This window comes from Rattus rattus, chromosome 13, assembly GCF_011064425.1.
Source record: "Rattus rattus isolate New Zealand chromosome 13, Rrattus_CSIRO_v1, whole genome shotgun sequence".
Taxonomy (NCBI): domain Eukaryota; kingdom Metazoa; phylum Chordata; class Mammalia; order Rodentia; family Muridae; genus Rattus; species Rattus rattus.
Window position 1 is genome coordinate 2,598,040 of NC_046166.1, and position 24,414 is coordinate 2,622,453.

Here is a 24,414-nt window from a genome sequence, read left to right on the forward strand (position 1 = left end):
GTTGAACATTTTTTTTAATGTTGTTCAGGATTGTTTTTCATCGTTGGAGAATGTCTTTCATTCCGTGCCCTATGTTGTAATTGGAGTGTTTGGTTTCTTGGTGTTTAGGGCTTTCCCTTCTTTGTATAGTCTAGATACTCACCCTCTAGCGGACATATTGCTGGTCAGGATTTTCCCCATTCTGTGGGCTGCTTCTTTGCTCAAGTGATGATGTCCTTAGCTTTTTAGTTTTAGGAGGTCCCATTTATTAATTCTTGGTGTTAATATCTGTGTGATCAGGGTTTGTCCCAAAAGCCCTTTCCTGCCCCAGTGAGATCACGTGTGTGCTCTCCTCTGTTTTCTACCCAGCTCAGGGCAGCAGATCCTGTGTAACAGTCCTTGGCCCATTTGGAGTTGTGTGGGATGAGAGATACGGACCGAGTGACATTCCTCCACACGTGCTCTCCAATTCGACCAGCATCATTTGTTGAAAATTCTGTCTTTTCTCCCGTGTGTATTTTTGGCCTCTTTGTCAAAAACCAAATGACAAGTGTCCCGGCTGTGTTGGGGTGTCACTGTAGGACAACTTTGACAGAGTATTGGTTGAAAGGAGTATAACCAAAACTGCAACCAAAGGGTAGCCTCGTGCTCCAGAATAATCTCAAGAAAAAGCACTCCAGGCAACAGTACTGGGAGGTCGGGCATGAAAGGAGAGGGTGGGGAAATCCGGTCAGTTAGCCTGGAAGTTGGAGGCAATGCTCTCCTAAAATAAGGGGGTGCTAAAGTAGCTCTAGCTGACAATTTGGAGATGGTGACACTCTTGGAAGTATGCAGACTAAAACCACTGTTGAAATAGCATCCCATGGAAGAACTATTCTGCTAACATTCTCAAGTAATTCATCATTTAAACAATTCCCATGCCTCCCTTTTATAAAGACTGGTGACACCTTAAGTAATAGCATCCATTGTCTCTGAAAGTTAGTTTTGATGTACCACCATAAACATTTGCGAATGAAAGAATACGGGGCTGGAGAGATGGCTCAGCAGTTAAGACCACTGACCGCTCTTCCAGAGGTCCTGAGTTCAATTCCCAGCAACCACATGGTGGCTCAGAACCCTCTGTAATGGGATCTGATGCCCCCTTCTGGTGTGTCTGAAGGCAGTGACAGTGTACTCACATACATAAAATGAATAAGTAAATCTTTACAAAATAGATAAATGAAAAACAAAAACAAAAAAACTAAGTGGCTCTAGAATGGGTATGTCATATGTGTTCTATTCCATTGACCAGTGGGTCTGATTGCAGGGCAGTCTCACAGTGCTTTACTACCACAGCTCTGTAAGTATAACCTGAAGTGTGGAATGGTGACTTTTGATGGGGATCGCAGTAAGTCCTTAGATTGCTTTGCTTTGGATAGCCATTTCACAATAGTTATCCTACCAATCCATGAGCACCTGAACTCCCTGACCAGTCAGGACTAGAGAACAAGAGCCTGTCTCAAAAGAACAAGTGAAATAAAACAAAAGGCAGAAACGGAACCACAGGGCTTTACCCCTCCTTTTCAGTTGAACGGCAACCTCTCATTAATTTAAAACACTTTGCTACATATTGTGACATTTTTACTCTACATTAAACTATACTATTCCAGAATAATTTATTTTGTATACCATAGTCGAGAAATCCAAATGATTTGTCTGTCATATGAATTATGTAGGTGTTTTTGCTTAAGATTTGAGTGCTTATCATGTGTAATTTATTGTTAAACCCCATGTCTGACCATAGCATCTTTTCCACAGAACACAAAACATCTGTGTATTGTCCCCTAACAGGTGGTTGCTCCAAAGAAAGCTCGTTTAGCGGAGGCCCAGAAGTCCTTGGCAGAGACAATGGAACTTTTGAATCAGAAGAGGGCTGAACTGGCCCAAGTAGAGCATCATTTGGAAAACTTACAGAAGACTTTTCAAGAGAAGACGGAGGAAAAGGCAGCTCTGGAGGATCAGGTGGAGCTGTGCGCTAAGAAGCTAGAACGAGCCACCAAGCTAATCGGAGGGCTAGGCGGAGAAAAGTCAAGGTACAGCCGCTTCTTGAGGGCCGGAGGGCAACAGGCTTGAGCATGCGACTGTCCTCGCCTGCTTGTCACAGCTGCATCTGGTTTTACAGTGGCTGATTGGGAATCTGAGGCCTTCTCTAAAGCACATGGCTGGGATTCTTCAAGGGAGCAAGACTAGTGTTGAGGATAGAGTTGATAACTTGTTTTCAAAACGGAAAACAAAAGGAGGGAGAAGAGGAGAAAAAGAGAGTGCAGTGTTTTACTCAAAGTGCTATTGGCATTCTTGCCCAGTTTACTACATATTTTTAAACTGGATTGCACAGCCAGCTATCTCATTATTGATCATGTTTATTCCAGGAATTGCATGATGTAGTAGTTTAGTCCAGGTAAGATGATTTTGTAATAATTTCTATTGTCATGGCTTTTTTTTTCTGCAGAATCTAAACTTTGTAACTTAATATGTATCAAATAGTCTTGCTTCAAAATAGCATTTCTGGAATAAATTTACAATGTTTCCGGTTCTTATTATCTAGAAGTACTGAAACAAACACTAGCACAAAATCATCCTAGAGAAGATTTTGAAGCAAAAACGCTGGGGTTGTGGTTGTTAGAAAGGCAGAATACTACTGGACAAGCTACTGCCCTAAGACTGAAGTGTAGACATTCATATACCGCAGAGTAGCAGATCTAAAGGGATCTGATCTACTCATTTTACACATAGGCCTAACATGGCATAGCCTCTTCTTATAGGATTTAGACAAGAAGGCCCGTGCACTTTCTTTTTCTATTGTTTTGGTTTTATGTATATGACTGTTGGCCCGCATGTATGTCTGTGCACCACTTACATGCCTGGTGCCTGTGGAGACCTAAGGAGGATGCTGGATCCCTGAACTTTACAGAGAGTTGCAAGCCACCACGTGGGTGCTGCAAACTGAACCCCAGTCCTTTAGAAGAGCAGTCGGTGCTCTTAACGATGAAGCCATCCCTCCAGCTGGCCTTTCCCATACAGTCATCTGCTGTTTCACCTTTGGTTTGTTACACAGATGGTCTCAAGCTGCAAATGACCTTCAAGCAACATATGAAAACCTAACTGGTGACGTCTTGGTGTCAGCAGGAGTCATAGCTTACCTTGGTGCTTTCACTTCTGGATTTCGACAAGAATGTACGGAAGATTGGAGCAAGCTGTGCAAGGTATGTGGTTTACAGGTAGTAAGATTTGATTTAGAACATTAAAAAAAACATTCAAAGTGTATGTTGGAAAATATGGCAGTGATGAGAACATCAAAAGAAAACACACTGAACAATGGGAAGTCCTTTTGTTTCCCTCTCTGTCCCCAGCCTCCATCCCTCCACTTCTTCTTTGACTTGTAAAATACTCCCAAAGTCTAACATAAAATGCAGTTTTATTTCTGAAATATGTCATGACAATGAAATATGTATTTTAACTTAAGGATTGTTTCAATTAATAAGATGAAAAAAATTGGACTTTTATTTCTTACAGGAGAAAAAATTCCCGTGTTCAGAGGAGTTCTCATTGAGTAAAACCTTGGGGGATCCAGTCAAAATTAGAGCTTGGAATATTGCTGGGCTACCAACAGACACGTTCTCCATAGACAATGGTGTGATCGTTAACAATTCTAGGCGGTGGTAAGGAACATAGAGTCTCCTCCTGTTTCATTTGGAACTATTCAAGCATATATAAAAGCTGAAAGACTGACAAGAAATAACCAGTGTAATGGCCTCCCCTACATTCTGCAGTTAGTATTGTGTCCGATTTGCTGCTTAATCACCGATCCAGCTACTTCTCTGCCAACCCATCTTTCTTTCTTTTCTTTTCTTTTTTTTTCCGGAGCTGGGGACCGAACCCAGGGCCTTGCGCTTGCTAGGCAAGCGCTCTACCACTGAGCTAAATCCCCAACCCCCCAACTCATCTTTCTAAGCATGCTTATGGATGAGGGGCAGACATGCACTTCCCCCTTAGCCGCTTCAGTATGCATATTGTTGACTAAAGATCGACTTTAGTTTATGTATTTTTAAGGTAAAAATGTGAGCTGAGTTTCCTCATTTGGAAGAATAAAATTCTTTTTTATTTTTTAAATTAAATTATTCCTTTGACAGTTTCCTGTGGGTATATAAAGTGTTCTGGTCAGATTCATCCTTTTACCCTCTTGTGGCCTCCTCCCACCATCCCTAGCCCCACCCACTACTTCCTCCCACCATCCCTAGCCCCACCCACTACTTCCTCCCACCATCCCTAGCCCCACCCACTACTTCCTCCCACCATCCCTAGCCCCACCCCCTACTTCCTCCCATCAAGTTCCCACTGTACTTTCATGTCTTTTGTTTTTTGCTCTGTGGAACAATTTTTTTTTTTAACTTTTTGTTTTAATTTAAAGTTCTAATTTTTGAGACTTGCATGCATGAATACTGTATTTATACAATTTCTATCCTCACTCTCCCCTCACCCCCCAACTCCTCCAGTGGTAACCTCCCTTCATAACATAAATATATATATATTCATTCCTAGGACCTTTAAAAGATAAATCTTTATGTAAAATACTTTGCATTTGTAACAACTGATGACTGAACATTCACTTAAATTGCATATATTTTAAAGAAATTGCAGCATTTATGTGTCCCTCTTGGAATTTCCCTGTTAATTTCCAGGCCTTTAATGATCGACCCCCAGGGTCAAGCAAATAAGTGGATCAAAAACTCTGAGAAAGATAATCAGCTCAGTGTTATTAAGTTATCAGACTCAGACTATATGAGAACCTTGGAAAACTGCATTCAGTTGGGAACTCCAGTTCTCCTGGAAAATGTTGGTGAAGATTTGGATCCCTCCTTGGAGCCTTTGTTACTCAGACAAACTTTTAAACAAGGTAGAAACTGAAAGATGGTTGGATTATCTTGAAGTATGAAAGAAAAATAAATTTAATAATGATGACAATAACTTAGAACTGGCATGTCATTGTTATGTATGGGAAGAAATCTGAAGCCAGCTTTCAGAACTGAACCTTGATCCAGCATCCTCAGATAAGGACTTTGCTCGGTCCTCTTTGCCCTATTGACCACTCCCTGAATTTTATTTAGCTCTGTCGAGAGTGTGAGACAGTTGAAGCCAGTCTGAAATCCCCTTGTCTTATAATCACTGATCTCAGAAAGTTCACTAATTATGAATAATAACAGGAATGCAGGCCAGAGTTGAATCTAGGTAAACCTTACCCACATATGTGTTCCTGCTGATGAACATTGATCTCTGTCAAGCTCTGCCACTTTGGTGAGCTTTAATCACATACAAAGTTTGGAAATCTGATAGAAAAAATTCAAAAGCTATCTTCTTTGTTGTTGCTGTTTTAGTTTGGTTTTTCAAGACAGGGTTTCTCTGTGACATCTTGGCTATCCTGGAGCTCACTCTGTAGATCAGGCTGGATTGGAACTCAGAGATCTTCCTACTAATGCCTCCCCCAAGTGCTGGGATTAAAGGTCTGTGCCACCACTGCCAGACTCAAAAAGTACCTTGATTCTAAAGTTCCATGACCACTTGACACAGTGTCCTATGTTTCAACAGAGTGCGTTCTATTGAATGTACTTGCACATTTGCCTCTGCAGAAGTGGTTTTTGTCACAGCGGGTTTTCTATCTCAAATTACTTAAGACTCTTTGCTTATAACTTAGGTAAGGCTTAGAAGTGCACAGGAAGAGAGACTAAGTAACTTTGGTTCACTTGTTATCTATTTTGTTTTTCTGGAATATAGGTGGTATCGACTGCATCAGACTTGGTGAAGTCATTATTGAATATTCTTTTGATTTTAAATTTTATATCACCACAAAACTGAGAAATCCACACTACATGCCAGAACTGGCTACAAAAGTGTCTTTGCTCAATTTCATGATAACTCCGGAAGGGCTGGAAGATCAGCTACTAGGCATTGTTGTTGCCAAGGAGAGGTTTGTATTTTTCAGAAGCTTCATGTGGGTTAGAGTATCTGCAGGCCAGTCATACTTTTGTTTGGGGACTATTTTGAAATGAATTGAAATGAAAAATTTTATATCTTGTTATTATACATTAGATAATTATGTAGTCATTAAAAATAGCCATTCAGTAATAACCTTTAAGCCAAGTCTTGTTACTTCGGTCTTTTATTATGGGTAATGAGATTCACAATACATGCCATAACTTCTGTCAGACTGAGCTAGGAACTTTGTCCACAGTAACACAGGCCCTGGGTAAAATCAGAAGCATATTCAGAGACTTCTATACAGAATGTTAACTTTAGAAACTTCTCAGGAGAGGGTATGAAGATAGGAGATAAAACTACATATGTGCTATAAATAAGGTTGTATTAAAAAATGATGGGTGAATCTGTGTTCAAAATGAAAAAAGAAAGGATTCAGATGAAATATACCTGAATATTATCAGTTATTTTACCTAACATATAAGAGCATAGGTAATTTTTATGGTTTTATTGGTTTGTTTTGTATTTTTCCATTACTAAACATACACTGTTTTACAAATGAGAAAAAAATAACAAAACCCAGAAAAGCTACAAGAAAGAACTGCTTCTGGAAGAAAATAATTGATTTGAGTTGAATATTAATATGACTTTATTAAGTGGTCTGTTAAGTGAAATCAAATTAAAAGGTTATAAAAGTAACTTTATTACTTCCAAGATTTAAAAATAAGCCAGACCTATGTTACAGTACTCTCTATAGCAGATGGTGTTACTCTGAAGTTTTACCCCATTTTTGCTCACCGATGCTCAATGTCAATTTTGCTTTTCATTTAAAAAGCCAGTCAGACCAGTCTTCCTTCTGGTGGCTGTTACTTTAGAAGAGTTATTGGTGACAAAGCCTGTGAATTGATAAGAAACCTCCTACTTGGAGTCCTTTATTTTCCAATATATAACCAGCAAAACCACAAGAATAATCCAACACGTCCTTAGAGTTGCTGTCGCATTTTAAGTATACAAATGAATTTTCTCTGCTTAAGCTTCTCAAATCAATATTTGTATGAGCCTTTTCATTATCTATTGCTGTGATTGAATATGTTGACGAAAAAGAAGTTGTGGGAGAAAGGGTTTATTTTAGCCCACAGTTCCCATTTTTAGTCCTTAGCAGGGAAGTCCCAGCAGCAGGAGCAAGCATGAGAGAACGGGTCACGTGACACCTGCTATGGGAAGAGAGCAATAGATATATGTGTACCAGCTCTCAGCTCCCTCTCTCCTTGTCACAGTTCAGGGGCCCACCCATAAAGTGGTAGCCAGCCTGGTCTAGATAATCCCTCACTAAGAATCCCTTCCCAGGCAAGTTTAGATTATATCACGTTAACCATTAAAACTCACCATCACAGGCTGTAACTATTTCCACCTTACTGTAGTAAAATTGATTCATTTTCTTTACATCTATATAATAGGTCAAATATTCACAAAATGTCATACATAATATTTAGGTAGAAGTTAGGTTGAAGGCCACATATTTACAGTAAATGTTTGTATCCTTCTTTAGACCCGAGTTAGAGGAGGAGCGAAATGCTCTCATTCTTCAGTCTGCAGCTAACAAGAAGCAGCTCAAAGACATCGAGACAAGGATTTTAGAAACACTGTCGTGTTCTGAAGGGAACATTCTGGAAGATGAAAGTGCGATAAAAGTCTTAGACTCTGCCAAAATGATGTCGAATGAGATCACGAAGAAACAGCAGGTGAAAATAAAGACTCCTAGAAATGTTTGGATCCTAGCATCTGAGTTTGTCTCTAGTCCCTGAGGAAACGCTGCAGTAGGCTTTCGAGAACAGCAAAACCAATGTTAAATTCAGAAGACAATTGTCTTACCTTTGAATTTCTCTACGTCTAGTTCAGTCTATACATTATCTATACACGGAAGAAGCGAAATGACTTGACTGGCTAGAAGGCAGCACAGTCAGGATTGCTTAGTTGACCCTTCATCTAGAAACTGCGCTTTGAAAGTTGTCTTACCCCAGTTAGTGTTTGGATTCTGAGGTGTGTGGAGATTAAGTCCTGAGTGCCTGAGCACCGAGTGGTTCTTGGGACCACTAGGGGATGTTCTGACACCAGCTTGTCATCTGTGTGTTTATTGGAGAAGGTGGGACGGGAGGGAGAGAGAGAGGAGAGAGGGGAAGGGGGAAGAGAACAGACATAAGTGCCAGATGGTCTACAGCCAATGATACATTCCAAACTCATCCAACAGGCGAGCACTATTTTTATAGCACATCTCTTCCCCACCCCCCTGAACATTTATTTATGAGATGAGACATGAAGCAAAGGCCAGCAGTGCATATGTGGAAGTCAGGGGCCAACTTCTGAGCACTGGCTCCCTCCTTCCACCCTACTGAAGCCAAATCTTCCTTGCTTTCTGCTGCTGCATCCTGACATAAATGTTAAGCTGAGGGGAGCGGGAGGGGTTAGGGGGATGTTGGCCTGGAAACCGGGAAAGGGAATAACAATTGAAATGTAAATAAGAAATACTCAAGTTAATAAAGATAAAAAAAATGCATTCATAAGATAAGGCTGTAGGCAAGCCTTTAGGACGTTTTCTTAATTAGTGGTTGATGGGAGATGGCCCAGCCCATTATTGGTAGGTAGTGCAATCCCTTGACTGGTCCAGGATTTTATAAGAAAGCAGACCGAGCAAGCCATGTGCAACAAGCCAGTAAGCAGCATTCTGCTATGGCTTTTGCATTAGTTCCTGTCTCCAGGTTCCTGCCCTGTTTTGAGTTCCTGTTTTGACTTCCTTCAGTGATGAATAGTGATATGGAAGCATAACCCAAATAAACCCTTTCCTGGAAAAAAAAATGTTAAGCTGACTCTCCTGTCTCTGCCTCCCATTTTGCCATAGACGTTCTAGACTTACAGCTGGGAGCCACCTCAGCTGCCTTTTTGCATGTGCTCTGGAGAGGGAATCCAGGTTGCAGGAAGTGCTTTTACTACTTGATCCGTTCACTGTTTTTTTTTTTTTTCTCTTTCCTTTAAAAATATTTTTTGATGATTTTAATTTTTTAAGTTTTGTTTTTATTTTCGTGAGTGTACGAGTGTTCTGTCTGCATATCTATCTGTCCACTGCATGCATGCCTCGTGTTTTTCTGGGGCAAGAAGTAAGTAGGAGATGCCCTGGAACTGGAGTTAGATGGTTTTGGACTGCTGTCTAGGTGCTGGAAACTGGAATAGGGTCTCTGCAAGAGCAGCCAGTGCTCACAACCACCGAGCCACCCCTCCAGCCCCTATCACTCTATCCTTATATCTAAAGAAACCAAAACAGAGGCTGCATCGGTCACTCAGCATCTCCAGCTCCACTCCGGGACAAGAATTTTAAGAGATTCAGTTTTGTAATAATGCGTTGGTGAAGATCCTCTCTGTCAGATGTCATCCCCCCCCCCATTTTTGACATTTTTAAAGAACCAAAGAAGACAGTGTCTTAGAGAAATACTCTATAGCAGCCCATACCCGAGAGCGTGTCTGAGATACTCTCTGGTGTCTGTCTTCCCAATTCCTGTTCATCAGAGCAGAGGAAACGCTGGTGAACTTCCCATTGTACCCTCAAAAAAATGATCCTGAGAGAGGAGAAACACCCCCGGTTACTTTCCCTTACTGTGGTGAAACTGCCTCAAACCAACACGGGAAGAGAAGGGTCTATTTGGTTCGCAGGTTGCAGTCCAAGAGCATGGTGCCCTACCCTTCATAGCTTGCTCAGCTTGGTTTCTTATACAACACAGGAGCACCTGCCCACGTGTGGCCTCGCTGAAAAGAAAGAGGCGGGTGGAGGAAGGAAGGAAAGGTGGGCCAAGGTTTAAGTAGGAGTAGTACGGTTTCCACAAAACACTATTAATTCTCAGTTGCTGCTGACTTTGTTTCCTTCTTACAGACAGGGCTGAAGTTCAGAACTTTCAGGTCATTTGCGATTATTTTATCCACAAAGAACAGACCTCTATTCAGGCTAGCTAAAATTAAAAAAAAAATTACATTTTTATTTCACCATTTAATGAAGATTCCAAGAGAGGAGTGTAAGATCTGTCTTTCTTCCTTCCCTCTTTCCTACCTCTCAGTTTCCTCAGCCTTCATTTTCCTTTTTTTTTCCCCCTAGCTTTTAGCTAGAAACCCCTCTCCTGTAGAATGTACTTGAATTAAGTTCTTATAATTTGTCGTTGCGTTAAGGGCTTTTCAAATGTGTGTAAAATTCATTGTAAGAAAAGCTCACAATGGAGACCATCCCTGTTCATTCACCTTGGCTCTTCTCTGCTGCCAGGTTGCAGAAAAAACAGAGCTCAAAATAGCAGAGTCTCGAGAAGGGTACAGACCCATCGCCAAACACTCGTCAGTGTTATTCTTCAGCATTGCAGACCTGGCCAACATCGATCCTATGTACCAGTACTCCCTCACCTGGTTTGTGAACCTGTACATCAACTCCATTCACGACAGGTGAGCAGACCCCCAGCTTCCTCCAGTCTCCCCAGGTTGGATTCTTCACTATCCTTCCCACTAGAAAAAGTAATTATTGTCTCTAGTTAGTGCTCTAGAGTTCCCATGGTAGATCACTGAGGGAAACAAGGAAAAACAGAACAAAGGAAAGACAACTAAAGTTTCCCCTGTAAAAAGTTGTTTCATATACCTAAAATTTATGCATGGAGGGATGGTCTCACTGTGTAGTCCTGGATGACCTAGTACTTGCTATCAGCCCAGGCTAGGCTCAGACTTGAGGCAATCTTTCTGTCTCTGTGCCACCATACCTGGCTCTTCTTTCTGTCTTTTAAACACTCCAATGATGCTCAAGACTTCTTTGTGCTGAAATTCTGATGTCTTTCTCCAGCTCTAAGGTGTCTAAAAGGCTGTGCCACATTTATAGTCATTCACTAGAGATTTTCACTTTAATGGGTTAATAAATGTATTAGTTACTCTCCTTGTTGTTAGGACGAAACACCTGGGAAAATCAACCTAAGAAAGGAAGTTTGTGTTGTTTCACTTAGATGGTCCAGCGAGGAGAAGGCATGGTGGAAGGGTGTGAGGTGGGTAGTCACATTATGTCCATAGTGGAGGAAGCCAGAGATGGATGCCGGTGCTCAGTTCTTCCTCCTCTAGCCACGGACTGATGCCACCATTTCAGTTAACCTAATCTAAAAACCCTCACAGATATTCTTAAACCATGATTCTGAGTCAATCAAGTTAACCAGCAAGTGTAACTGTCACAATGAGTGTATACACATTTTGATATCACTCAATCTCCATTTTGCCTGATACCAGCCACAAGACTTTAGAAAAGTCAGTTACCCTTTCTGTAATTGCCTCGGTATCCATCTGTATAAAAGCAAAAATGATGATTATACTTATGTCCTCTGGTAATTCTGAGAATTAAGTGAGATGTTTTCAAAGTGTTGAGAACAATGCCTTGCATTTAGTAACTTCTGTCCTTGGTAAGGAATATTAAAATGTGACTTGAACCCACATGTATACCATGAGAAATCTCTTTTTGTGTCAGCTCCTGGTAGAGTAATGATGGAGGAAGGTCAGGCTGAGGAATTTAAATGTCATTTACATATTTCATGATGACTTGGAGGAATTAGAACAGTTAGAAATTACTCACATGTGGCAAGTTTTACATTTGTATGTGAGTGATTGCAAATGCTTCTAGTGATGAAAACTTGAATAAAATTAGAACAGTTATAGGTTAATCTAGGTCACTTTACTTTCCCTATTCTTGTTTAATAACATATTTTTCTGATTTGGCCTTTTAGCAACAGATCCAAAATTTTGGAAAAACGCCTGCGCTATCTAAATGACCACTTCACATACAACTTATATTGTAACATATGCCGATCTCTGTTCGAGAAAGACAAGCTGCTGTTCTCCTTTTTGTTATGTGCTAATCTTCTCCTGTAAGTGACTTGTGTTCCCTTATTAACTTCATTGTTTTTACTTATTCACTTTACATTCTGCACACTGCCCCCCTCCCACGCACCCCCTACCACGACCCTTCCCCCATCTCCCCTTCCCCTTCTCCTCTGAGCTGGTCCCCAACCCCAGGTATCTCTCTAACCCTGGCACTTCAGGTCTTTGAGAGGCTAGATGCTTCCTCTCCCACTGAGGCCAGACAAGGCAGCCCAGCTAGAAGAACACATTCCACAGACAGGCAACAGCTTTTGGGATAGCCCCGGCTCCAGTTGTTCAGGACCCACCTGAAGACAAGCTGCACATCTGCTACATATGTGCCGGGAGGCCTAGGTCCAGCCTAGGTATGTTCTTTGGTTGATAGTTCAAACTCTGAAAGCCCCAAGGGTCCAGGTTGACTTTGATGGTCTGAAGGGGTTTTTTTTCCTCATCATTCAAAGTTTTTATTACATTTGTGTGTATGTGTGTTCTTTCTCTCCTTCTATCACTTGAGACCTAGAGATCTCTCTCAGGTCACTGGGCTAGGCAGCAAGTGTCTTTTTCCACTGAACCATCTTGTTGGTCCATCAACATAACTTTAAAAAGATTCATCTGGGAACCTATTGTTTGCATTGGTTTTTTTTGTGGTGTTCCATTGTAAGAATACATTAAGGTTTTGGTGGACATTTGAGCTGTTCTCAGTTTGGCACTGTTATAAATAACAGCACCACAAACACTGCTGTATGAAGGCCTTGGGGCTCTCATGCATACACTTCTTTTTTGAAGTGAGTTAGAAAGAAACTTGCAAGATGTTCCCATTTATATCCCATTAACAGTGCAAGCTCCTATTGTTGTAGGTCTGCACCAAAAGTGCATATCACCCAAAATACTCTTTTTAATACTCATCCTAAGTAGATGGCCTTGAACCTTCAACCTTTCTGCTTCAGTCTCCCAAGTGCTGAATTATGGGTATGTGTCATCTATTGTCATTTTCAAAATACATATTAGTATGTGACAAGCATTGTTCCTTGTTGTTTAAGCATGATCTCTGTGATGATTAATGATGTCAAGTCATATACATACACACACAACACAACACACACATACACAACACACATATGCACACAGCACACACACATACACAACACACATATGCACACAGCACACACACATACACATACACACAACACAACACACACATACACATACACATACACACACAACACAACACACATACACAACACACATATGCACACAACACACACACATACACATATACACACAACACAACACACACATACACAACACACATATGCACACAACACACACACATACACATATACACACAACACAGAACACATACACACACAGCACACACACATATACAACACAACACACACATACACACACAACACATACATATACACACAGCACAACACACATATACACAAACATACACATATACACACACAAACACAACACATACACACACACACACACATAGGGTTTGGGTTTTTTTGTTTTTTTGTTTTTTTTTGAAATTTATTTGTATCACTTTCCTTTGTTTCGGTTGGGATTTTGTTGTTGTCTAATTGACTTCCATGGTTCTTCATATAATCTAGATCCAAGCCTACTAACCATGTGTCATTGTCATTCAGTATCTAGAATGCTTTTCATTCTCTTAATTCTCTTAATTAACACGAATTCTTAATTTTAACATTACCTGGTTTATAGTCTTTGGTTACTGAAGATCTTTGCCGTCAGTCAACTATTATAAAAAAAAATCATAATTACCTTTAAACTTCATTATTTTCCCTTTACATTTAGGACTAAGCCAGGGGCAAAAGATCTGTGGGCAGGACCTATGTAGACGCCATGCTTTACCTTAGTCCACATGGTGCTACCCATTAAAGTCAGGTGTTCCTCTGCCTTTAGATGCTGCTGCTTTCCTCTAGCAAGTTCCACCATCCTTTCCTCGCTCTGCACACCCAGTGTTTGATGATGGTGTGTCCTGGGGAATTTCTCCTCTGGTCCTGTCTACTTGGCCTTCTGTATGCTTCTTGTAACCTCCTTGTTAGATTGGGGAGTTTTCCTTTTATGTGTTAATAATGTATTTCTCTGCCTTTAACCTGCTTTTCATCTCATTCCTCCTTCCTGTTAGTCACAGGCTTGGGTTTTTTCACCGTGTCCCATGTTTCCTAGATGTTTTGTGCCTCAGTTTCTTTAGATTTGACATTTTCTTTGGCTGAGCTATCCTCCCTCTACCTTGCCTACAAGGCCTGAGATCCTCTCTTCTGTGTCTTGTGCTCTGGTGAGCCATTCCTCTTGGTTTTGACATCCTAAAATTCCCACTTCCGGTTTAATTTCACTTGGGTTGGTATGTAGTCTTGGTTGGATGTTGATTCTGTTCCATGGTTGCTGCTGCCTTCTCTGGATCCTAGCCAAGCACAGTGTCTACTATGAGGTGTGGGGGTAGGGTGAGGAGGGGCTCCCGCAGGCAGGCTGCTATAGGACTAAGAGTAGCAGAGGGCCAGAACTAGTGAAAACCTACTGAGTCCCAACCCAGTGTGGCCACTGAGGGCCCCTGGCAGAAAGCATTTCTGAGGCTGACACAGGAATGAAGATAGTGTCCCATGTGAACATCAGCAGTTTACAACAGCTTATTGTTTGGGAACACAGGGCCAAGAAAGATATTGAATACCAGGAACTGATGTTTCTTCTAACTGGAGGAGTAAGTCTTAAGAGTGCTGAAAAGAATCCTGATCCAAACTGGCTACAGGATAAAAGCTGGGAGGAGATCTGTCGAGCAAGTGAACTCCCAGTCTTCCATGGACTCAGGTAAACCGTGTGCATTTGGTGACTTAACTGTCTGTGTCTGGCCAGTACCAAATGAATGGTCCTCTGAGGGGGGAGTGAGGATGGTTACGGGAAAGAAAGAAAGGAAGACTCCAAGACAAAGGTTGGAAATCCGGAGGGCTGCCCAGTCAGTGCTGCTGCAGCCCTGAGTTTAATTCTCTTAGGCTTTACATTGTCTTGAAAAACAAAGCCACACAAAGCCAGCAAACAATTTACTAAAGTGTACCCGAGACATCCCTTCCCACCCCAAAGCCTCTGTTCCTTCCACAAGGTCAACAGAATCTTCAGCCCCTCGTCCTGAGCCTCAGGCGTGCACCCTCTAGTCGTTCCATGCCTCTGACCTGCCTCGGCTCTGCCTGGCAGGCAGACACTTCTCTCTCTCTCTCTCTCTCTCTCTCTCTCTCTCTCTCTCTCTCTCTCTCTCTCTCTGCTTCAGAGAATCAGCAAAATGGCTCCCAACACTTAGCTTTGAATGGTGACTTAAAAATTTGTATTCTAAAAGTTTTCCGTGATTCTATCTGGTTTACTGGCTATAGTAGAAAGTCGGGCTCCTCACATAATGTAACACTTCACACACAAAGCCATGGTCTCCTGCAGCTTTGTCATCCCAATATACCAATGAAAGAGAGAGCTGACCGACCGTGTGGCCACACTGGGAAGAGAAACAAAGGGGTCCAGTAGCTCCCCTCCCAAGTCATTATTCAGAGCACTGATACGGGATCTAGGTCTACGGGGGAAGACTTGGGACAAGATGTGTGTGTAATTAATTAGTTCCAGTGACACTGGGCCGGTGAAGACCCAGTCACCCGGTCAAAAGGAAGGGTTTTTGAGTGTGACAGAGCATCCTAGCCTCAGGGTAAATAAGCTCACAGACTTCTCCAGAGTCAGTGGTTCCAGGTTCTTGTCTTGTAAACTTGAAAAATGGAATTCCTTAGTCCCAGAAGGGGCCTTAGAAGTTTTAGGGGAGACCCTAGTGGGGATCTTAACAGAAAGAAGGCAGGGTTCCTGAACAGCAGGAGCAGACCCCCAGGGAACAGGCTGCTGTTGACTGATAGCCCAGGAGGATTTTATCCGGCTTGTAGAAGAAATGATGTTGAGACAGTGAGAGATTAGCTGGTCAGTCCACTCAGCCTCAGTGTCTCCAGATGCCTCACAGTTTCCTGGCAACAGTGTGCACTTAGGAAAAAGAAGGTAAGAAACCAAAGCAGGAAGAAAGCCCACCCTCCTTTTCCTGGCCTCTAGCCAGAGCAGAGCCAACACTGTTTCCAGCTTCTGACCGTACACAGAAACCAAGGTCCCTGTCCTACACTACCTGACCAATCCCCTGTCTCCTGTTGTCACTGTGGGTCCAGGTGTGTCTTCCCAACCATTGCTCCAGTCCTGCAACGTGGTCCAAAGAAATCTTCATGAGGGTTTTTGGGAGACGAACGAGTACTTCAGTTTCGGCGTGCAGCCTGGCCCTCATGGGTAATTGCCTTCATCTGGGAGGCAGGAGTCCACATCACACAGAAGGGGACTGCAGGTTTAGAACTATAACTCACCTCTTGGTTTCTAGAGCGGCAACACTTCTCAGACCTGTAATGGTCTCACTGCTGCGGGAAGTTCACACCCAGTTCAGTTAAACCCCGAGTGACTGTCTGTTTTCAGTCGCTTTACCCTTTTTTATACATATGTGAGTATACTGTCACTGTCAGACACACCAGAAGAGGGCATCAGATCCCTCCGTGGATGGCTGTGAGCCACCATGTTGTGGCTGGGAATTGATCTCAGGACCTCTGGAAGGGCAGTCAGTGCTCTTAACCACTGAGCCATCTCTCCAGCTCCCCTTTTATGGTTTTTAATCCCAAGTTAGCAGTAAAGTTCCTCATCATCTGCGAAGGCCAGGACAATAGAGCACGGACATCCAAGTGCTCCAGTGACACCCAGAACACAATGCATTCCAAGTTGATGAAGCAGAGGTGCTGATGTACACGTGTGATGAACATAGAACTCTTTAGGTAACTGTCATCTCCTTGGAGTCTCTTCTTTGAGGAAAGCTGGTCGGGGGTGATGTCTGCCAGTGTGAGGTTAAACTGGTCACTTGCCAGTTCAGATGGACCTGGGATCTGACTCTGGGCCTTTCTAACTCAGCACAGGGGCTAGTCACTGATGACAATGAAAATCAAAAACAAAACCGCTCTGGTTATTTTATTTCTCTGCTCCTCTCTCTCCATTTCTTCAAACCTGATGCTCTTCTTTTGTGGGGATATTATAATGCTTATATCCAGAGAGCAGGAAAAAGTGGCAGTCCTTTTCAGGACTGAACCAATCCTGAGGTGCCTCTGACTTCATTCAGCCGAATCTGTCAGCCCTGGGGCCAGCGACCTGCAGAGGCCATCGGAGACCCAGACCCTAACTCTCAACATCTGTGTTGTCTGATCCAAGGGTTCCGGCTTCTGTTCCCTCATCCTCTCCTCCTCCCCCGGAAGCTTGTGTCTGTCTGTTCCTAGATAGTCATTCTCCGCCTCCCTCAAAACAACTCCTGTAGCCTGGTGATTTTAACATGGGCCCCTGCTGCCTTATTCCTTCCCTTGCTCAATCATCTCAAAATATTTCTCAGTGGAACACAAGCCCTCTTTTATTCCTACTAGGGAGCATTTTTGTAATCACATACATGAGTGGGAGGATATTTACAACAGTAAAGAGCCGCACAATATGAAACTTCCAGAATCAATGGACAAGACGCTGAACGAGCTGCAGAAAATAATAATTCTTCGCTGTCTAAGGCCTGATAAGGTAAAAAAACAGATTTGAAATCCAGACACAATGCAGTTTATGACGTCCCAGTCCTAGACACAGTAGTTCTGTGCTGCGTAATGATACTGTAGTCTATGGTGGGCCTCTTAACCGAAAAATAGTGAAACTGGACTCTTCCTCTGTTACTGGTACTGAAAATCTAGACAGAAATAAGCAAAGGGAAGTGTATTTTTTCTTTTTCTTTTCTTTTTTCCTTCTTTCTTTATTTTTTACAGTTTTAGCCAGAGTTGAAAGAATAGGGGGTAAAAACTCATGTTTTTGGGTCTTGCTTATAGAAAATGTGATTTCAGCACTAGGGAGTCAGGAGAAACCACTATGTGTTCCAGGCTAGCCTGGGCTACAGAGTGAGACCTTGCTTCGAAAATCCTAAATAAAAAGAGAAATGTTATAAAATTTAAATGCAGAAAGCATATAGAATTAGGATGGAAAAGGAAGTATCTTTATATGCTGTACAATGTCTACATAAGCTAAGTGCTAGAATGTTTGTCTTTTAATGCTGTGCAATGTCTATGTAAGCTAAGTGCTAAGATATTTAAAAGTTGTGTAAACTCATAAAGCTAACAAGTAAACTAAGGGCAATTTCTTCTTGAAGAACAAAAAACTCTGCTGAACTGACCCCGTAAGACTCTTCTGGCCACACCCATTTGTGCTTAGCTGATTGGCTCTCTGGTGGGCACTGGCGTTAGTCCCACATCCTAGAACTTACCCCCTAGAACACTCAATACTTGCTTATTTCTTAGGGTCTCCCTAGCAAGACAAGGGAACTAGTGACGCCGGGAGCCCACAGCTTGTTCTCCTGGAAATCTCCAAGACTTAGAGTGCTGCATGGCGAGTATTATACAGTCAATCAACTTCTACAAACTGGGTTGAACAAAGTTGAGTTAAAACATGTGTCACGTAGGAATTTCCGAAAGCACAGAACCCACAGGGTGGAGAGAAACTGGTTGAATTTAAGGAGGGGATCAAGCAGGCAGCTCAGCAGGGGTCCTGGGAGAACTAAGACACAGGGGGGCACTGACCATGCTGCTCGGACACACGAGGTGTCTGAGAAGATCTCTGTCCCCGCGCCTTTCTGTCCTCTAATCTATCTCATTGGTTGGATGAGGCCTACCCATGTTACACTATAGTGGGAAGCTAGCTTTATTTAATCTACGGATTTAAATCTTAATCTTGCTAAATGTCCTAGTAACAAAGAGTGGACTACTATCTGACCAATGCTTGGGTATTATGGCCCTAAAAGAAGTCATTTGCTTGTTTATGCAGCAGCATGAGAAGCAAAATAATAGATCTAAGTATGGTTATAATTTATACTTTATCATAATAACTATTAGTGTAAAATAACCCACTCTAACAAAGACACCGAAATACAACTGCTTAGAGATCAACTTCTCTCTCTACAGCCCAGGACAAATGGAAAGGCCCCTTAATGTACTTGCTTGTATTTAGCTCCCTCCTTTTTTTCTTCCTTCCTTCCTATTTATTTTATGCACATGAGCATGTTGCCTGCATGTATGATGTGTAAGTTGCACTGTGTGCATGCCTGGTGTATGATGTGTGACTTACACTGTGTGCATGCCTGGTGTATGATGTGTAACTTACACTGTGTGCATGCCTGGTGTATGATGTGTAACTTGCACTGTGTGCATGCCTGCATGTATGATGTGTAATTTGCACTGTGTGCATGCCTGCATGTATGATGTGTAATTTGCACTGTGTGCATGCCTGGTGCCCATGGAGGTCACAAGAGGGCGTTGGATGCTTTGGAACTAGAGTTGCAGGTGGTTGTGAGCCACCATGTATGTGCTGGGAACCAAACCCAGGAGACTGCAAAGGTGAAAAGTCCTTTTAACTGCTAAGCCAGTCCTCTGCCTCTACTTGTTCTTATTTGAGACTGTTTGCTCTGGAACCGCAGCAGGTCCCTGCCTCTGGGGCTACCCTGCTAGGCTTACTTTGTTTTCAAGATCATCTAGAAATTCAGGTTCTTTTGCTCATCTAGAAAAGCCTCTTTGTCAGCAAGATTGAAGCTTCCTCATGAACACTACATCTGTGAGAAGAAGGCATTGAAGCAAACATCCTTATAAAACTATGGTCCGGCAATAATATATGTAATTTTTACCTGTGGGCTAATGAGATGACTCAGTAATGCAAGGCATTTGCTGCCAAACCCAGTGCTCTTGAGTTGGATTTCTAGGACTCACCCGGTGGAAGGAGAGAGCTAGTTCCCACAAGTTATCCTCCAACCTACACAATACATATACAACAACACATAAGTATATAAAATAAAATAAACAATAGTAGTAATTTATACTTGTGTCTTTCTACCTAAAACAGTCATATGTGACATTAGCCAGAAGAAATGCTGAGAAATACATGGGGCACTATTACCTAAAGAACACAAAAATGACTGAGAGTTTTCAGTTTTTGCCATAAATGAAAAGATCTTATTTTTTAAGGGTTTTTTAAAAAATATTTTACATATGTATGTGAGAGAGAGTGTGTACTGTGTGTGTGTGTGTGTGTGTGTGTGTGTGTGTGTATGTGTGCGTGTGTGTGTGCGTGTGTTTGCCTGTAGAAACCAGAAGAGGGTGAGAGGGTGCTGGCTCCCCAGGAGCTAGAGTTACAGATGGCTGTGAACTGACAGATGTCGATGCTAGAAAAGAACTCAGGTCCTCTGGAAGACAAGCAGACAAGCAAGCACTCTTCACTGTGGGCCATCTCTCCAGTCCTGAGACGGGTCTTCCTATGTTTGAGATTTACTAGTGTTTCTTTCTCTGTAAACAGGTTCTCGCCTTTGTCCACTGTCCTTTAGAATGTCTTCCTCGTCCTGTCAATCTACAGATTATTTCTTTTCACATCAGGGAAATTAGTGCTCTTATGGTACATTGCATGCCTTTGGCAATTATGCTTGAATTTTAACATTTTGAGTTTTTCAATAAATCTTTGCTATGCAGCAAAACATTCTCAAAAGACCATGTCTTCTCTATTCCCAGATAACCCCAGCTATTACAAATTATGTGACTGACAAACTAGGGAAGAAATTTGTAGAGCCTCCACCATTTGACTTGACAAAGAGTTATTTGGATTCAAATTGCACCATCCCTTTAATTTTTGTGCTGTCTCCTGGAGCAGATCCAATGGCCAGTAAGTATATGTACTATAATTAACACACACGCACACACACACACACACACACACACACACACACACAAACACACATGCAAGCACTCACAAAAACACACAAACACACACACATAAATACACATGCACACACACGTACACACACACAGAGTTTAGTCTCTGTGTATGTTTTGCATGCGACTGTATAAATGCACCGTGTGTATGCAGCATATATTCTAGTCTTTGATATAACTAAAATACTTTGTTCAATATACATTGTTACGTGACTGTAAATTCATCAGCAAGTGTGGTGTTCAGGTAAAGGTAGGCAGAAAGTTTCAGGAACTATAAGCCAGAACAGAGGAAGAAGAAGTCGTCATCTATTTTTGCCCTTTGCAGGCCTGCTGAAATTTGCAAATGATAAATCTATGTCCGGAAATAAATTTCAAGCGATTTCACTGGGACAAGGGCAAGGACCAGTAGCAACAAAAATGATTACAGCAGCAATAGAAGAAGGAACTTGGGTTTGTCTACAAAACTGTCATCTCGCTGTCTCCTGGATGCCCACATTGGAAAAAATCTGTGAAGATTTTTCGCCTGAAATCTGCAATCCAACCTTTAGGCTTTGGCTCACAAGCTATCCATCTCCAAAAGTATGTTTAATTCCTGTGACGAGGTCCAGTTCCTTTGTTTAGCTGTCTGTTATACTGTATTTCTCAGTTAAGTTTTAAACTCGTAACCGTAGAGACTTGCATATATTCCGCAACCTGTACTTATTTTTTAATGCACTGGTGTGTGCGTTTTTATGGCCCCAGACGGTTGTCTTGCATAATACTCTCCATTTGCTTTGTCATAGTTCCCAGTAACAATTCTACAGAACGGCGTGAAGATGACCAATGAGCCCCCCACTGGCCTCCGGCTGAACCTCCTTCAGTCATATCTCTCTGATCCAATCTCTGATCCTGAGTTTTTCAATGGATGCCCCGGCAAAGAACTGGTAACGTGCAGCCTTCAACACTCTCCAGTTTTGTTCTTATAGTAGTTAAATATGTTGATATAAGGTTTTTATTTAGTGTGTTTTCTAAACTGGGTGTGTTTCCTAGTGCAGTAGAAATTGTTTCTACCTGATTCATCATTTTATCCCCCATGGTCTACCTTCTGCTTATGACATAGTCAATACTGAAATAATTTTTGAGTGAATATAGTTTAGTTTATAAACTAAAGGCCAAAAGAGTTTTAAATTACATCAACCACAAAAACCCACTCCTAATGAATCAAAGCAGAAAAGAAACAGCTAACTGAAGAGACAGCCTAGAGAGTGGGAAAAACCTTTGCTAACTACGTAGCTGACAGAATGAATCTAGAACATACAAACAGCTTAGAAAGCTCAACAAGAAATTCAACAACTCAGTCAATCAATGATCTAATGGACAAAGGGTGTAATGCAAACATTCAATAAAGATGAAAACATGCACAACCTCACTAGTTATCAGAGACACGTAAGTTAAAACTACATTAGGGGTTCCTCTGACCCAAGTTAGAATGGCAGCCATTTAGAAAACAAACAAAAGGCTGGGGAACAACTGAGTCGCCCACACAGGGTGTCTCACAACCACCCGTACTGCCATATGCAGGGGATCCAATGGACTCTTCCGGTCTTCATGGGCACTGCACATACAGGGGAGCAGACACGTACATTATACATAAGTCTTTTTTTTTTTAAGAAAAATGTTTTTTAAGGAAATAAAAGTAGCTCTACCATACAACACATGTGGATCTTTCTTCAAAGGGCTCCACGTCAACACATCACAGAGACAGCTGCACACATGTTTACTGCAACACTGCTCAATAGATAAGTTGTGGAGCTGCAGTGCACAGACACAGTGGGCTTTTCAGCCATAACGAAGAGTGAGGTTGTGTCACTTGCAGAAAAATGGATAGACAATGTATAAACATACTAAGTAAACTAAGCCAGATCAAAATTTTTCTGTAATTTGGTCTCCTCTATTTTATAAAATAAATTGTGACATCAAAGTAGAAGCAAAGATATCTAGGGAAATAAAAGGGAATAAAACAGGCTGGGGAGGATCATGGGAAGCAGAAGTGGGGGTCTGAGGGAAATATGCTCAGTGGACAATGTACTATTCATGAAGTCCTATTCATACCCCGTAAACATCACGTGCCCTCCTTGGGTCTTGCCTCAGTATGTGTCTTGTCTCGGCACAATTCTGTCTCAGCTGACATCACTCTGTCCATCAGCCCGAGTCTGTGGAAGCAGCAAGAAACTATACCACACCATAGGAAGTTTTTGGTGTGTTTCTCTCTATGGAGTCCCAACAAATGCAGCTCAACTATGCAGTGTAAGGCAGACCAGTACATGCATGTCGCTAGCATGTCACACCAGTGTCCACTTTAACAAATGCAGCTCAGCTATGCAGTGTAAGGCGGACCAGTACATGCATGTCGCTAGCATGTCACTCCAGTGTCCACTTTAACAAATGCAGCTCAGCTATGCAGTGTAAGGTGGACCAGTACATGCATGTCGCTAGCATGTCACACCAGTGTCCACTTTAACAAATGCAGCTCAACTATGCAGTGTAAGGCGGACCAGTACATGCATGTCGCTAGCATGTCACTCCAGTGTCCACTTTAATGAAACATTCCTTCACATGTTTGCCCCAGCAAAACACCATTCAACTGACTTTCCAAAGAACCCTTAGGTTTCTGTTTCAAATGCTTGCAATCTACTGTGTGGGTTCTAAAGAGATGGTGATCATGCCACAGAGCGCTGGTACAGGAGGCATGTACTTGGCATCCATAATGAATACTGGAAGACAGCGTGAATAGGTCAACTAATGCTTTCACCAAGGCTCTCTGAAAGGAAAGAAGCAACACTGGGAACTGTACATTGGAGTTTAGTCACATTCTCTTCACTAGTCATTCTTTTGCACTTATAGTCTGAAGCACATGCCCACAAATCTACAAGATAATATTGACTGCTGGGATTAAAGACAGCTGTGAATATCAGGTACCATTAACCAACACATTTAGAAAATATTAATTATCTGTATTTTAGTAGCATTTACTATTATAATTTGCTTAGTGTTAGATATTTGAATTAAGCATAAGACGAATGCTTTTATAGAAAGTATGTCTTTAGATACATGCCTTTTTAAAATAGAAGTCTGAAAGGACATCTGACTATAGACCCTGGTAATGAAAAGGTCATCTATTTTTCTAGTTTTACTGATGGAAATCTAATCAGATTTTTCTCTTGTACAATTTTTGCATTAAGGCATGGGAGAAATTGCTTTTTGGAGTTTGCTTTTTTCACGCCCTTGTTCAAGAGAGAAAGAAATTCGGTCCTCTAGGCTGGAATATTCCATATGGATTTAATGAGTCTGACCTACGCATCAGTATCCGGCAGCTGCAGGTAAGATAAGACAGAGCCAGCACTTCTGAAGATCACTGCTTAACAGCCCCTGGCCACAGTTAACGGTATTTATGCCGAACATTATAATAAAGATTATTTTATAGAAATTATTAATACTTAGCTGAAGATGTAGCTCAGTAGTAGAATGCTTGCCTAATATACATGAGGCCCCAAGTTTGGTCCCCAGCACTGAGAGGGGGAAAAAAGAGTTAAAAATAAATTGTTAGTATTTTATCAAATCTTTTAAAAATAACGAATGAGAAACCTTCCTGAACTAAGTCCTGCACTGTGAGAATCCATACAGCTGC

General features: G+C 41.8%; 1 protein-coding gene across 1 annotated transcript in view; it reads left to right on the plus strand.

The window, feature by feature from the left end:
- Dnah12 (dynein axonemal heavy chain 12) overlaps positions 1 to 24,414 on the plus strand; it is a 151,962-nt gene that overhangs the window by 112,778 nt on the left and 14,770 nt on the right. The window contains 14 exon segments of the mRNA XM_032919024.1: positions 1,810 to 2,051; positions 3,074 to 3,221; positions 3,532 to 3,677; positions 4,698 to 4,912; positions 5,788 to 5,980; positions 7,538 to 7,730; positions 10,289 to 10,461; positions 11,772 to 11,912; positions 14,584 to 14,742; positions 17,391 to 17,535; positions 20,547 to 20,697; positions 21,073 to 21,326; positions 21,530 to 21,670; positions 23,969 to 24,106. Coding sequence (XP_032774915.1) covers positions 1,810 to 2,051; positions 3,074 to 3,221; positions 3,532 to 3,677; positions 4,698 to 4,912; positions 5,788 to 5,980; positions 7,538 to 7,730; positions 10,289 to 10,461; positions 11,772 to 11,912; positions 14,584 to 14,742; positions 17,391 to 17,535; positions 20,547 to 20,697; positions 21,073 to 21,326; positions 21,530 to 21,670; positions 23,969 to 24,106 — 2,439 coding nt within the window.